Raw genomic sequence first — 12,503 nt, 5'->3', positions numbered from 1 at the left:
CACTAGGTTATTTTGTTACCACCACATTAATAAGTTATATAACTGATTTCTTTTGTTTATTGATTACAAAGAATAACTTATACGACTTAATACAACAAGTTTGTTCATTAAATGTTCATAAACCGTATTGGTTTCTATAACCAACTAAAAATTCGTACGATATTAATGATTTGTAACTATATTTTGTTATTTTTAAATATATTTAATAACTGTTTAAGAATAAAGTATAAAATTAATATGTGAAAGACTATAACACAAGTGTATAGTTACGCAACATCATAAATTCAATATAATTATCAAAGCTTCTTACTAATAATTTTTTAAAAAAATATTTTAGGAAAACAAAAATATGATTACAAAGAAAAACATAAATAAAATAAATAAATTTCTAAAAAATATAAAACAACAGATATATCTATCTTTGAAAGGATGGATCAAAATCTAGTTAATCAATAAAATTAATTATTTGACCTAATTACATATATTCAGACTTCTAGCCTAAATACTCATACTGATTCTGGGCCTTTTATTAGGCCTTAAAACTTATATTCAAGACAGCCCAAATAATAATTTTATTTCTTTTTGGCTAAAAGTGCTAATATCATATTAATCATGATGTTCAGATTTTACAGAAGTTAAATCTAAGGTTGCTCTAGCAAGGCAAAAAGAAAGTAAAAACAAGATAGAGCCTTAACGGTTAAGAAAAAACCACAGAGTTTCAGATTATCCAACTAGCAAGGAGAGATTTGAATTTCTTCCTCACTGCTGACTTGAAATGGCAGATACGTACATACACTACTGCGAGTTCTCTAAATTTCAATTTCCTCTCGTGTAATTCTTTATTTAGTTGAGTGTTTATAAAATTTTTGCTCTATGTATTAATAGAAATATGACACACATCAACAACAAACGACAAAAAGTCTACTTGGTAAATGTAAGAAAAAATATAAGCAACTATTAAATATATTTTGGGTCGGACCGCTATTTCCAGTGAATTATTTAAAAGTTAACTTATTACATGGCCACAAAGGTGGACAATTGTACTCACTCATGTTTGACTAAGATCAAATATCCATGAAAAGAAACCTACCGCAATGTCATAAGTATTATCATCTTCACCAAGATAACGAAAGAAACGATCACAATCAGAACTACGCTAGCAAAGCTTCAACGTAAAAGATAGGGCATGTCTTTTCGATGATGATCCTTGCATATCCATTGTTACACCAGCTAGTACCCCACGTGTTTTGAACAATGAAAAACAGCTGGTTATCCTTTGTCCTCCCATGACCAACGATGATCAAAGCGTGCCTTTTCATCCCTTCTTTTGGTTCTTGCACGATGTGGATTCCCTATTTTGCATAAACCCAACTATCATTATTATGTTTACATAGTAGTATAAAACACAAATCCCTACTTACGTTGTCCTCAAGTAGGCTGAACTTCTCATCCATATCAATACTAATCCCGATAGGACCTTGAGTCGGCAGTAGTGTTAGGATATCCTGAGGAGTGGCCTTGGGTTTTTCAACAATTCTCGCCTTGATCGTGTACATCTACAAAAGACACAATAGTAAGTCAGAACTCAATCTTACTAGTAAGCATAGACATATTTTTATAAACAAGAATCTATATGCCTCCCCCTAAAAAAAGACTGAACATTCATGTATGTATGATAAGCAAACGAATAGATGTATGCAATGTAGTGCATGGATTGACATAAAGAATAAATTCCTTGTTTTATATAATACCTTTGTTCCATGATCTCTTTCAATTCCCACATCTCACGGATGTAGTCACGAAGAAACTGCCAAATTTCTCTTCTCTAGTTCTTTACTGGCCGCTGCTTGATCTGCCTCTTTCCTCCCCAAAATCACGTATTTGACCAGAGATTTGATCGATAAGGTCTTTCGCTGAGCAACTACAGTGATATCCATGTTGTAAAAGAATTGCAGGATCCTTACGAGCGCCCAAGCCCAACAACAATCATCTAACAAAATCATTAGCTTTCCAAGATAGCTTTCGGTCAAGTTAAAATGTAAAAACATGCTTATGCGTACCTTATAAATATAATTATAAGCAAATGCGTTTTGATCTGGTTAAATATTTAAAAAAAAAAAAATCATTATACCCTGGGTTTGTGCTATAATCATGTCTAACAGGTGCATATGTGTACGTGTCCAGGTGAAATCGATTGTGCTACCATCTCCAAAGTCCTGTATTAAAATATAGCATTTTGGGGGTAATAAACAAACGTATCGAAAGGAAATGGACAAAAAAAATCAGAAAATAAACATTACTTCAGGAAATGGAATTTCTTCTGCTGGGTCTCCGTCTTGAAGTGCTTTCCTTGCTTGTTCTAGTTTGGTTTTGTACACCTTTTCCTTTGTTGTTTTTTCCTCCCACCGTACCGGTGCCGATACCACTAGAACCATCACCATCACCGTCTTCCATTTCTCCTGTAGAAGCAGGAAAATCAAACAAGCAGACATATCTTAACCATGAACATCCAACAATCAACAATCAACATATATATATATATAAGGATCGATTTTAAAATATACAAAAAAATCACTAAATCTTCATGTTCAGGGTGATACTTTGTTTGCATTCACCTGTCAAATGCAGTAGAGGCGAATCATGTATTTGTTATGCAGTACTATTAGACAGCTCCTCTCTTTGCTTTTTGCAGCCTGATACGGCTTTCTTGTCGTTTACAGACGAGGAGATTGAGGTTGATGACCGTTGGTGATGACAGACTTTGGGCTTGGTATTTTGGGCTTCTACCGACCTTTGAGACCACCGTTTATCCCTCCCATACTCAAATACTTTTTTTTAGGGAGCGAGTACTTTACCCGATATTCGAAGCAGCATTCGAATCCAATCCAAAAAATTCGAATCGAAATCTAAACCGAAGTAGCAAAATATCCAAACGGATGTTAAATTAGGAGATATTGGATATCCGAACCCAAATGAATATTCGAAGATAACCAAACATATGTATAATTAGCCTTATATTTCTAGTTTACATCTTTCATTTTATATACAAAAATTAATATTGATACTACACATACTTTAAGTTTATATGATATACATACAATTACAGAGAAAATGATTTGTTACTCACTTAAAATACATGTCAAACTTTTTATTTCAAGAAATAACAAAAAGTTACATCCAAAATTTAAAAACAATAACCAAATTAATATCTTTTTAGTTTCAAAATGTTATATCCAAATCTATTAAACATTCAATCTATTAAAAATATAAAAAAATAGTTAAGTGAAAGTTACATTTTTAAATAGAAGAAATTTGAGAAATGAAAATTTTTTTTTTTTTCAGAATCTAAATATCTGAACCCGATCCGAAATAATCGAATCTGAACTAAAAATATTCGAGCCCAACCCGAAGTACAAATAAATCCGAACGGGTTATACACCTCTATACCAAAATATCCGATCCGAACCCGAATGGATACCCGAATGCCCACCCCTTACTTTTTGTATACTCTTACAGTGGCTTGGCGAAGGGGCTTAAATGAATACTGTAGATGAGAGTTTAAAACCGTGAGAAGGCTTGGCTTAGGGTCAATCATTATCCATCTATTTTCTAAATTGCTATATTCAGTGCCAATAAGTTTTCAAATGTCAAATATGATATATGTTCATCTTATATTGATATGATTCAAATAAATTTTGGGTACCTAAAGAGTTTAAGTTAGCATATATATACTCTCAGGCAAAAAAAAATAGTTAGGAGGAGTTGAAGTGATGAGGTGAACGTTTGCTTAAGACGGCAAGATCTTTGGAATATGCAGCTAATGATATGATTGTGAGAAATTTAAGTTTGTGTCTGATGAAGATAAATTAATGTTTAACCAATGTTCTAAAACAGCTTTCACCAAGATACTAAACCCACTGAATCATTCGGAGGGTTCTCTCTTAAGAGTAAGTGGAGGAAAACTTCGTATCTTGTCCGTACACGTGGACCATTTGACGATTCTAATCAACGGTCAGTGTTTGGAAAAGAGGATCCGCTTAGGCTTGACGTGGTGGTGGACTTGTGAAATCAGATATTGGTGAACACGTGACGCTTATGCACCGGCCAAGCAATATCTTTGTCACGAGCTAAGAAGAACGAATCACATTTTACTAAGCACATGATATGGTTTAAAACATTTTTCATTACATGAAGTAAAGTCGTGTTCAGCATTATAATAACATTAACCAACACATGGCCTATCTCTCTCTCTCTCCCTTAATTAAGAGGAAAAAAATAAGAAAAATAGAGATTAGTTTCAGTGATTGAGAAATGCCTTGGTGAGAGGCAGTGGAAGGGGATGCTTCAACAACAAACATTCTCTCTCTCTTCTCAGCATATACCTTCTACTACCTGAAGACTGAAGTACAAGTACACACAAACACTTTCTTCCCTTTCTCTATCTCTCTTCTCTTCTTCTCTGGGCAGCCATGGAAGTGTGTTGGCAGATACATACACCTACGAGTCTCAGACCGGGTTTCCAGCAAAAGGGTCGGCTCAAAATCAATACTTTTATTGGGTTTCTTCCTCGCCCCATTTCTAGTGTAAGTCTCCTTTACCTTTCTACCATAGTTCGATGCTCTTTGGATTCTACTTTTTTTTTTTTTGGGGAATTGAAGTGCAAAGTGTTCTACTTTTTGCTCTTTTCGATTAGGAAATAATTAGTTGGATTGAAATTTGATAGAAAGTTAGTATCTTTTTGAAGATTCAACTCTGGTAGGGTCTCTGGATTGGGAGTGAATCTCAACTTTTAAGCCCCATTTCGAATTGACAGATTATAGGAAATGAAATTAATTTCTCTAGGAAATATCAAATCCTCACTGCATTGAGAATCTTAACTTTGAAAAAACAAAGTTTAAGGTAGAGCCTGAGCTGAAGATTCACTGGTTGGAGGAATGAAAATGTGACATCTTTTTATAGTTTTGATTATCCATATTTTTTTTCTGCTTGTAACCATCAGACATTTTTGGTTATCAGCTTGCTTCGTTGGAAAACCAATACAACTCAAATGGGTTTCTGTATCAGATCACAGCAAGTGCAGGTTCAACATTCAAGAATCAGTTAACAGACTTTATTGTAACTTCTCATTGTTGATTACTGATTCAGTCTTTTTTTTTGCTTACCAAGACTTCTCAAGGAAGAAGCAAGGAAGAATGTCAGCTTCAGGTCCCAAAAGCTCAGCTCCCAGAGGTTTTGGGAGAAGAACAACAGTAGGAAGTGCTCAGAAAAGAACTCAGAAGAAGAACGATGAAAAAGATAGCAATGCAACTTCCACAGTAACTAATGAAGGTTTAGGAGTCAGTAAGCTGCCTGAAGCTAAAGCTGATGTACAAAAACAAGCCCTTGCAGAGGATGATGTTTTGTTAGAACAAAAGTTAAAAGTTGAAAGAGAGAGTCTCCGTAAGAAGGAAATAGAATCACTTGCGGAGGAAACATTGGCGAGAGGTGATAGAATGTTTGTGTATCCTCTTGTGGCCAAACCTGACGAAGACATAGAAGTGTTTCTCAACAAGACTCTCTCAACTCTGAGCAACGAACCAGATGTTCTGATCATGGGGGCGTTTAACGACTGGAGATGGAAATCATTCACGAGGAGATTGGAAAAGACAGAGGAGCTCCATGGAGACTGGCTGTCATGTCTCCTCCACATCCCCAAAGAAGCTTACAAGATGGACTTTGTGTTCTTCAACGGCCAAAGCGTTTACGACAACAACGACTCAAAAGACTTCTGTGTAGATGTTAAAGGAGGGATGGATAAAGTTGAGTTTGAGAATTTTCTTCTTGAAGAGAAATGGAGAGAGCAAGAGAAGCTAGCTAAGGAAGAAGCTGAGAGGGAGCGGCAAGAGGAGGAGAAGAGAAGAATCGAAGCGAGAAAGGCTGCCATTGAAGCTGATAGAGAGCAAGCTAAAGTGGAGACTCAGAAGAGACGTGAGATGCTACAACCAGCTCTTCAGAAAGCTGTTGTCTCATCTGAGAATGTTTGGTACATTGAGCCAAAAGATTTCAAAGGTGGAGATAAAGTGAAGATCTATTACAATAAAAGCTCTGGTCCTCTAGCTTATGCCAAAGAGATCTGGATACATGGAGGGTTTAATAACTGGATTGATGGATTATCTATCGTTGAAAAGCTAAAGGCTGATTCAAAGAGCGAAGACTGGTGGTTTGCTGAAGGTATGTATATATATGAAGCTTTCTTTATCTTCTTGAATCTTGTTTAATTGTTTCTTTTTTCATTTTGATATGTAGTCATAGTGCCGGTCGGTGCTCTAGTCATTGACTGGGTCTTTGCTGATGGACCGCCTAAAGAAGCGTTTCTGTATGACAACAATAGTCTCCAAGACTTCCACGCACTTGTTCCTCTAAGAACTCCAGAAGAGCTTTACTGGTCAGAGGAAGAGAGCTTGATCTTTAGGAAACTTCAGGAGGAGAGGCGGTTAAAAGAGGAAGCTATGCGTGTCAAGGTTAGTATCCTCTTTAACCATACATCTTAACTATATATATACATTATCTTCATCGTTGTTTCTTTGGCAGATGGAGAAAACAGCTCGCTTGAAAGCAGAAACAAAGGAAAGAACACTTAAAAAGTTTCTGCTCTCTCAGAAAGACGTGGTGTACACGGAGCCTCTAGAGATTCAAGCGGGAAGACCTGTGACGGTTTTCTACAACCCTTCGAACACGGTTTTGAATGGGAAGCCTGAGGTTTGGTTTAGAGGCTCTTTTAACCGTTGGACTCATCGCTTGGGTCCTTTGCCTCCTCAGAAAATGGAAGCAGCTGATGATGGAAGCTCCCACGTGAAGACTTCAGCTAAGGTCCCATTAGATGCTTACATGATGGACTTTGTTTTCTCCGAGAAAGAGGATGGTGGAGTGTTTGATAACAGATATGGTTTGGATTACCACTTACCGGTAGTGGGAGGTATTGCCAAGGAACCACCGTTGCACATTGTTCATATAGCTGTTGAAATGGCACCCATTGCAAAGGTAAACCGTAAGGACTGTGAGGTTTTTTAACCATCAAAAACATTGGTTTATGTGATGTTTTGTTGCTTGCAGGTTGGAGGCTTAGGTGATGTTGTGACTAGTCTATCTCGTGCTGTTCAAGAACTAAACCATAATGTTGATATCATCTTCCCAAAGTATGATTGCATAAAGTACAACTTAGTAAGACTCTATATACCTTCTCATACTTCCCTTTTGTGTGTATGCATCTCTCTTTGTACTTACATTGTGTGAAAACAATAGGTGAAGGACTTGCAGTTCAACAGAAGCTATCACTGGGGAGACACTGAAATAAAAGTTTGGCATGGCAAAGTGGAAGGCGTTTCTGTTTACTTCTTAGATCCTCAGAATGGGTTAAGCTTTATGCATTACTCTTTAAGCTAGTCCCATTCATCCTCTATTGATAACATGTGAAGAAGTGTTGTTCTTGTTGCAGATTGTTCCAGAGAGGATGTGTTTACGGTTGCGCAGATGATGCAGGAAGGTTTGGTTTCTTTTGTCACGCTGCTCTCGAGTTCCTTCTACAAGGAGGTTTTCATCCAGTAAGTCTACTAACTTATATAGAGAGTCTTGATACTTTGTTTCTAACTGTGGTCTCAACATGTACAGGACATTCTTCACTGTCACGACTGGTCCAGTGCTCCAGTTTCATGGCTGTTCAAGGATCTTTACACGCATTACGGTTTGATTAAAACCCGCGTTGTCTTCACAATCCACAACTTGGAATTTGGAGCAGGTGCCATTGGTAAAGCCATGACATTTTCAGACAAAGCCACAACGGTAAGTCCTGAAAACAGTATCTGTTCACAAAGAGATTGAAAATGACAACACATGATCAGGTTTCACGGACATATGCCAAGGAAGTTGCTGGAAACTCTGTGATCTCTCCACATCTATACAAGTTCCACGGAATAGTAAACGGGATTGATCCAGATATATGGGATCCATACAACGATAACTTCATTCCGGTAAAGCTTCATAGCATCCTCTCTCTCCTTTCTACATCTTGTGATGTTTGAACTACTCTGTGTGGTTGGTTCCTTAGGTGCCTTATACTTCAGAGAACGTAGTAGAAGGCAAAAGAGCAGCCAAAGAAGAATTACAAAACAGGCTTGGAATAAAGAGCGCTGATCTTCCTTTAGTGGGAATCATTACACGCTTGACTCACCAGAAAGGAATACATTTGATCAAACACGCTATTTGGCGTACCTTGGAACGCAACGGACAGGTCCTTTTCTAGCTTGTCTTGTCATGAACTTTTTCACAGTCCTTACTAGTTTTCTTGAAACGCAGGTTGTGTTGCTAGGCTCAGCTCCTGATCCAAGGATCCAAAATGATTTCGTGAACTTGGCGAATCAGTTGCATTCTACTCATGGTGACCGTGCTCGGCTTGTTCTTACCTACGATGAGCCTCTTTCCCATTTGGTAAAAACAAACTTACAGAACCTTTGTTTCACTACTTTGCTCTAACTTTTTTTTTGTGTGTGTTTACTTTAGATATATGCTGGGGCTGATTTTATTCTTGTACCATCGATATTTGAGCCGTGTGGACTGACACAGCTCATAGCCATGAGATACGGTGCTGTTCCTGTCGTAAGAAAAACTGGAGGTAACGGTTTTTTTTAGCTAAAGCTTTATCTGATTCCCTTTAAGACCGAGCTAACTTTAAGGTTGTCATCTTTGTTCAATATAGGACTCTATGACACGGTGTTTGATGTGGACCATGATAAAGAAAGGGCACAAGCTCAAGTCCTAGAACCTAATGGCTTCAGTTTTGACGGAGCTGATGCTCCTGGTGTGGACTATGCTCTCAATAGGTAAAATAATCAAAATCAAAACCAACACTCTCGTTGATTGGTGCATTACTGTTTACTAGTGTGTCTTGTTCTTTTTTGTTCTTGCAGGGCGATATCGGCTTGGTACGATGGAAGAGAGTGGTTTAACTCGCTGTGTAAGACGGTGATGGAGCAAGACTGGTCATGGAATCGTCCTGCACTTGAGTACATTGAGCTCTATCATTCTGCACGCAAGTGAAGAAGAAAAACAAAACAGGAATGTTGTAAGATCAATTATCTTTGTATGTACAGAAAATAAGCTATAGAAAGTTTGATCCTTTCTTCTCCGTGTAACATTCCCAAAGCATTCATTAAATAATTAAATAAACTAAGCAAAGTTTTTTTTTGGTCAAAAACTAAGCAAAGTTTATTATATATACCCCCACAGTCCCACTGTAATATTTCTCAATTGAATTCTAACTGAAATGACTTGGTACTTTTTAGAGAAAAAAAGGAGAGTAGTATTACTTCTTTTTTTTATGCTTCTAGTGGGGTTTTGGGTCAAAAATTAATAAATGTATGCAATACATAGTTAGTGAAGTGGTTTAATGAGAGACAAGGAAGTAATGTTTTGGTCACATTTGGTTTGTCCTATGACAGACAAGTGAGTCCTTGTTGTTATGCCTTCTTATTTAATTCCCACATGTCCTCCTTTTCTGTTTCTCATTAAATCTCCATTGCACCACTTCTTGTTTCTCTATGACCTATTTTCTTGGACTTTACTGTATTGCTTGGACTTTACTGTATTGAGTTTGGTATAAATTTACTCCTCAGGACAACTCTCGCATCTTTAAATCTTTATTTCGTGAAAAAGTCTACCGTCATGTTTGATTTTTATTATTCACATAGTTGATCAAGTCGTTGGACATCGTCTGGGAGACTGGGAAGAGTATACTAAAGAAAATGTTTCTTTTCAACTAAATTATGAATAATCCTAACATACTTCCGGAGAATGTTTACATTTTGTCGCAAACATGTTTCCAGAAAATGTTGAACGACTTGATGAAATTTAATATGTTTAAACCCTATAGGCTGTTGATTATTTAGAGTGAGTCCACAAACAGACTTCGTAATTGTCGTATGATTAACGAAAAAGCTCTTAAACCATACACTTATTAAATTAATAAAACCAAGACAAATCTGTCTGCAGTTAAATTATAGATTCAAGTGCAGTAATTACAAACTAAAAAACATATATATAACTTTTTAGAATTGTTGCAACATTCTCACTATTGTAAACAACGACAACATTTACGATCTAGCTACAACTTCTACTCCCTTAGCATGTTACTACATATTCTTTGCTTGAAATTCCTTTGATACTTTCTAAAAATAGAAGTGTTTTCGCCCTTGTACTTGGATTTTGGGGTTTGTGTTACTTGTTAACATCATGTACCTTGGAAGCTTGCAAAGTAAAACAAAAAGAAAGTAATAAGAAATTATCAAACTGGATATCATTCAGAATGGAATTATTTTTTAAAAAAAGATTGACAATATACCTTAAAAGAAGACTGACAATATACTTTTACGGGTAATAACCATCTTTGCCATGTTGGTTTTATGCGTGATATTGGCACGGCTCAATCGAACAAAACCGATCTCTAATAGCTAAGAGTACGACTATTTGATTGAACCGCACTAATATCTCGCGTTACCTTTACATCAACACCAGTCTCACCCGATTATCACTAGTCAGCTCCAGAAAATCGAGAACAAAAGAGTAGCATCAACTATACATCAAATCAAATTATATAAGAAATGATTGTCGGCACAAAAAACTTACTTTACCGGGAAAGGTCACTGGATCCTTACAAAACTCTTAGGCAACGTCAAAAGTAGTAAGGAGAAGAATCAAGGGAGAAGAGAAGAAGAGTTTGGCTATTTTACAAAGTCTATGGGACTGCAAAGTGAAGAAGATGATATAAATATGAAGATGGTTGAAGAAGAAGAGACTATGCATTAAATTAGACCAACAACCCCATACCAAAAAGGAGGTTGTTAATTAAATTTGAACTGTTTCTATAGAATACTTTTTTCGAATATAGGTATTAGTATGTGTTCTTGTTAAATTTGAATTGTTTATACTAGTATGTATAAATATATATATATATATTTTACAACCGATGATATCAATTATCAAAATAATTTCAGATGAATTCCAAGAAATTCGTTGCCGCAGTGGCCTAACAAATTGGTCTCTGATAACATCTAAATATGTGACCTAACCACCTCAAACTCTTCTATGTAAATCAATATAATATGTTTATTTTCCATTAAATATGCATTTAGTTATTTTATTATAGAGAGAAAAAGAATTGATTGGTTTCTTATTACATGAACTGAACTAATCCATTTGTAGCCCCGACAAAATAAGCATGAACTAATATATCCGAAGTTTTCATTACGTATTTTACTGGTGTTTTTATACAGTAATAAATCGTTGTATATTTTTATTTGTAATACGAGTATCTGATTCTAAACTATAAACAAATGAACTATGGATGATACATAACTAGATAACGATTAATTAAAGGAACTCCCTCGACCTTTCAATTTAGTATTTATGAGGTTTGTAAGAGAAAGCAAGGCATGTTGGTGGGGTTATGTCACTCCCAATATACATTTGAATTTCGGAGTTAATATGGCTCATCTTTCCAAATATTCTCCCTCGCTATTTATTTCTTTTCTTGTTAAGTTCCTATCATTTATTTAATATTTCCTTAAAATGTTCAAATATTTTTCGTTATATGTACCTATGAAAGAAGAAAGAAAAAAGAAACAAATGCATCGTCTTCAAAAGTTCACCGTTCACGAAAGTGATCATCCCGTTGAAAGTGTGAACATGTGTTTTAAGTTTTAACTACGCACTAAAACTCTTAAATAATCTTAGTATGAATCTAAGAGATTATGAGTTAAACTCACGTTGAAAATTCTTTATTTTTCTAAAAAATAGTTTGGACCTCTCGGTAGGGAACATCCTCTAAATTTTTTCTGTAGAAAAACATGTGTTTCATACTTTTACATGTACTAATGATAAGGTATACAAAGAAAATGCAAACATTAACGTAAATTTTAATGTGAACTTTAGACCCAATCATATATAACGTTTGCGTTCAGATCAATTATTTAAATCTATGCTTTGGCTCAGCGCCGTGCGAAGAGTTTTAGGGGTCTAAGGGCATCTCCAACCCCACTCCATATTTTATTCCAAAATTGAGAAAATGGAGTGGAAAATGGAGTAATGAACAAAAAAATAAAAGGATTACTCTATTTTCTCAATTTTGGAGTAAAATATGGAGTGGGGTTGGAGATGCTCTAAGGCAAGTTTTAAAAATAAATTTATTTACAACCGTAATAAAAATAATTTTCTAATATAATATATTATTTTCACCAAATACACAACTCTAATACTGTAAAAGAATAAGTTTATAACGTAAATATGTTATATTATGTCATATAGAAAAAAATACATGAATTCAAAAAATAATTTTCGTAGAAATGTTTTTTTTATATAAGTCTAAACCACTATAGTAGAAATTATTTTAAATTTTGGGACCCTAAAAACAGTTATATTAATCGGGGACCTGAGGCGAATGTTTTTTTTAATACACTGTAGGCACGCCTCTGCTT

The 12,503-nt window shown here is 35.5% G+C and overlaps 2 protein-coding genes and 1 long non-coding RNA gene across 3 annotated transcripts; 1 reads left to right on the top strand and 2 right to left on the bottom strand.

Moving 5' to 3' along the window:
* Window positions 1-1,000: 1,000 nt before the first annotated feature.
* LOC106359371 (cathepsin L-like) lies at window positions 1,001-1,799 on the bottom strand. The gene is made up of 3 exons (XM_048738247.1): window positions 1,752-1,799; window positions 1,422-1,556; window positions 1,001-1,352 (listed from the first exon to the last, which is right to left on the bottom strand). Exons 2-3 carry the CDS (start codon window positions 1,554-1,556, stop codon window positions 1,152-1,154), a joined length of 336 nt encoding a protein of 111 aa, XP_048594204.1. The 5' UTR covers window positions 1,752-1,799; the 3' UTR covers window positions 1,001-1,151.
* Window positions 1,800-4,215: 2,416 nt separating this feature from the next.
* Window positions 4,216-9,229, top strand: LOC106362162 (starch synthase 3, chloroplastic/amyloplastic). Its single transcript, XM_013801996.3, has 15 exons — window positions 4,216-4,583; window positions 5,017-5,080; window positions 5,167-6,210; window positions 6,286-6,500; window positions 6,571-7,020; window positions 7,093-7,200; window positions 7,282-7,391; window positions 7,475-7,580; window positions 7,648-7,818; window positions 7,878-8,006; window positions 8,084-8,266; window positions 8,332-8,463; window positions 8,536-8,647; window positions 8,732-8,855; window positions 8,943-9,229. The coding sequence occupies exons 1-15, from the start codon at window positions 4,470-4,472 to the stop codon at window positions 9,070-9,072; spliced, it is 3,192 nt and encodes a 1,063-aa protein (XP_013657450.2). The 5' UTR covers window positions 4,216-4,469; the 3' UTR covers window positions 9,073-9,229.
* A 737-nt stretch (window positions 9,230-9,966) lies between these two features.
* On the bottom strand, window positions 9,967-11,975 carry LOC106360231. Its single transcript, XR_001272725.3, has 2 exons — window positions 10,373-11,975; window positions 9,967-10,277 (listed from the first exon to the last, which is right to left on the bottom strand). It is a non-coding gene; the product is annotated as an uncharacterized LOC106360231 (long non-coding RNA).
* Between the last annotated feature and the right edge of the window lie 528 nt (window positions 11,976-12,503).

This window comes from Brassica napus, chromosome A8 (genome assembly GCF_020379485.1).
Source record: "Brassica napus cultivar Da-Ae chromosome A8, Da-Ae, whole genome shotgun sequence".
Lineage (NCBI taxonomy): Eukaryota > Viridiplantae > Streptophyta > Magnoliopsida > Brassicales > Brassicaceae > Brassica > Brassica napus.
The sequence above is the reverse complement of the archived record's forward strand: the minus strand, read 5'-3'. Positions and strand labels throughout refer to the sequence as shown.

What these genes read in the sequence shown, in the direction of transcription:
- LOC106359371 (XM_048738247.1), bottom strand. Translation starts at nt 1,556, where the DNA reads ATGTACACGATCAAGGCGAGAATTGTTGAAAAACCCAAGGCCACTCCT. An exon ending in TCAGCCTACTTGAGGACAAC is followed by an intron (nt 1,353 to 1,421) that starts GTAAGTAGGGAT and finishes TATGCAAAATAG; the next exon opens with GGAATCCACATCGTGCAAGA.
- LOC106362162 (XM_013801996.3), top strand. Translation starts at nt 4,470, where the DNA reads ATGGAAGTGTGTTGGCAGATACATACACCTACGAGTCTCAGACCGGGT. An exon ending in ATTGCATAAAGTACAACTTA is followed by an intron (nt 7,201 to 7,281) that starts GTAAGACTCTAT and finishes TGAAAACAATAG; the next exon opens with GTGAAGGACTTGCAGTTCAA. An exon ending in TACAAGGAGGTTTTCATCCA is followed by an intron (nt 7,581 to 7,647) that starts GTAAGTCTACTA and finishes CAACATGTACAG; the next exon opens with GACATTCTTCACTGTCACGA.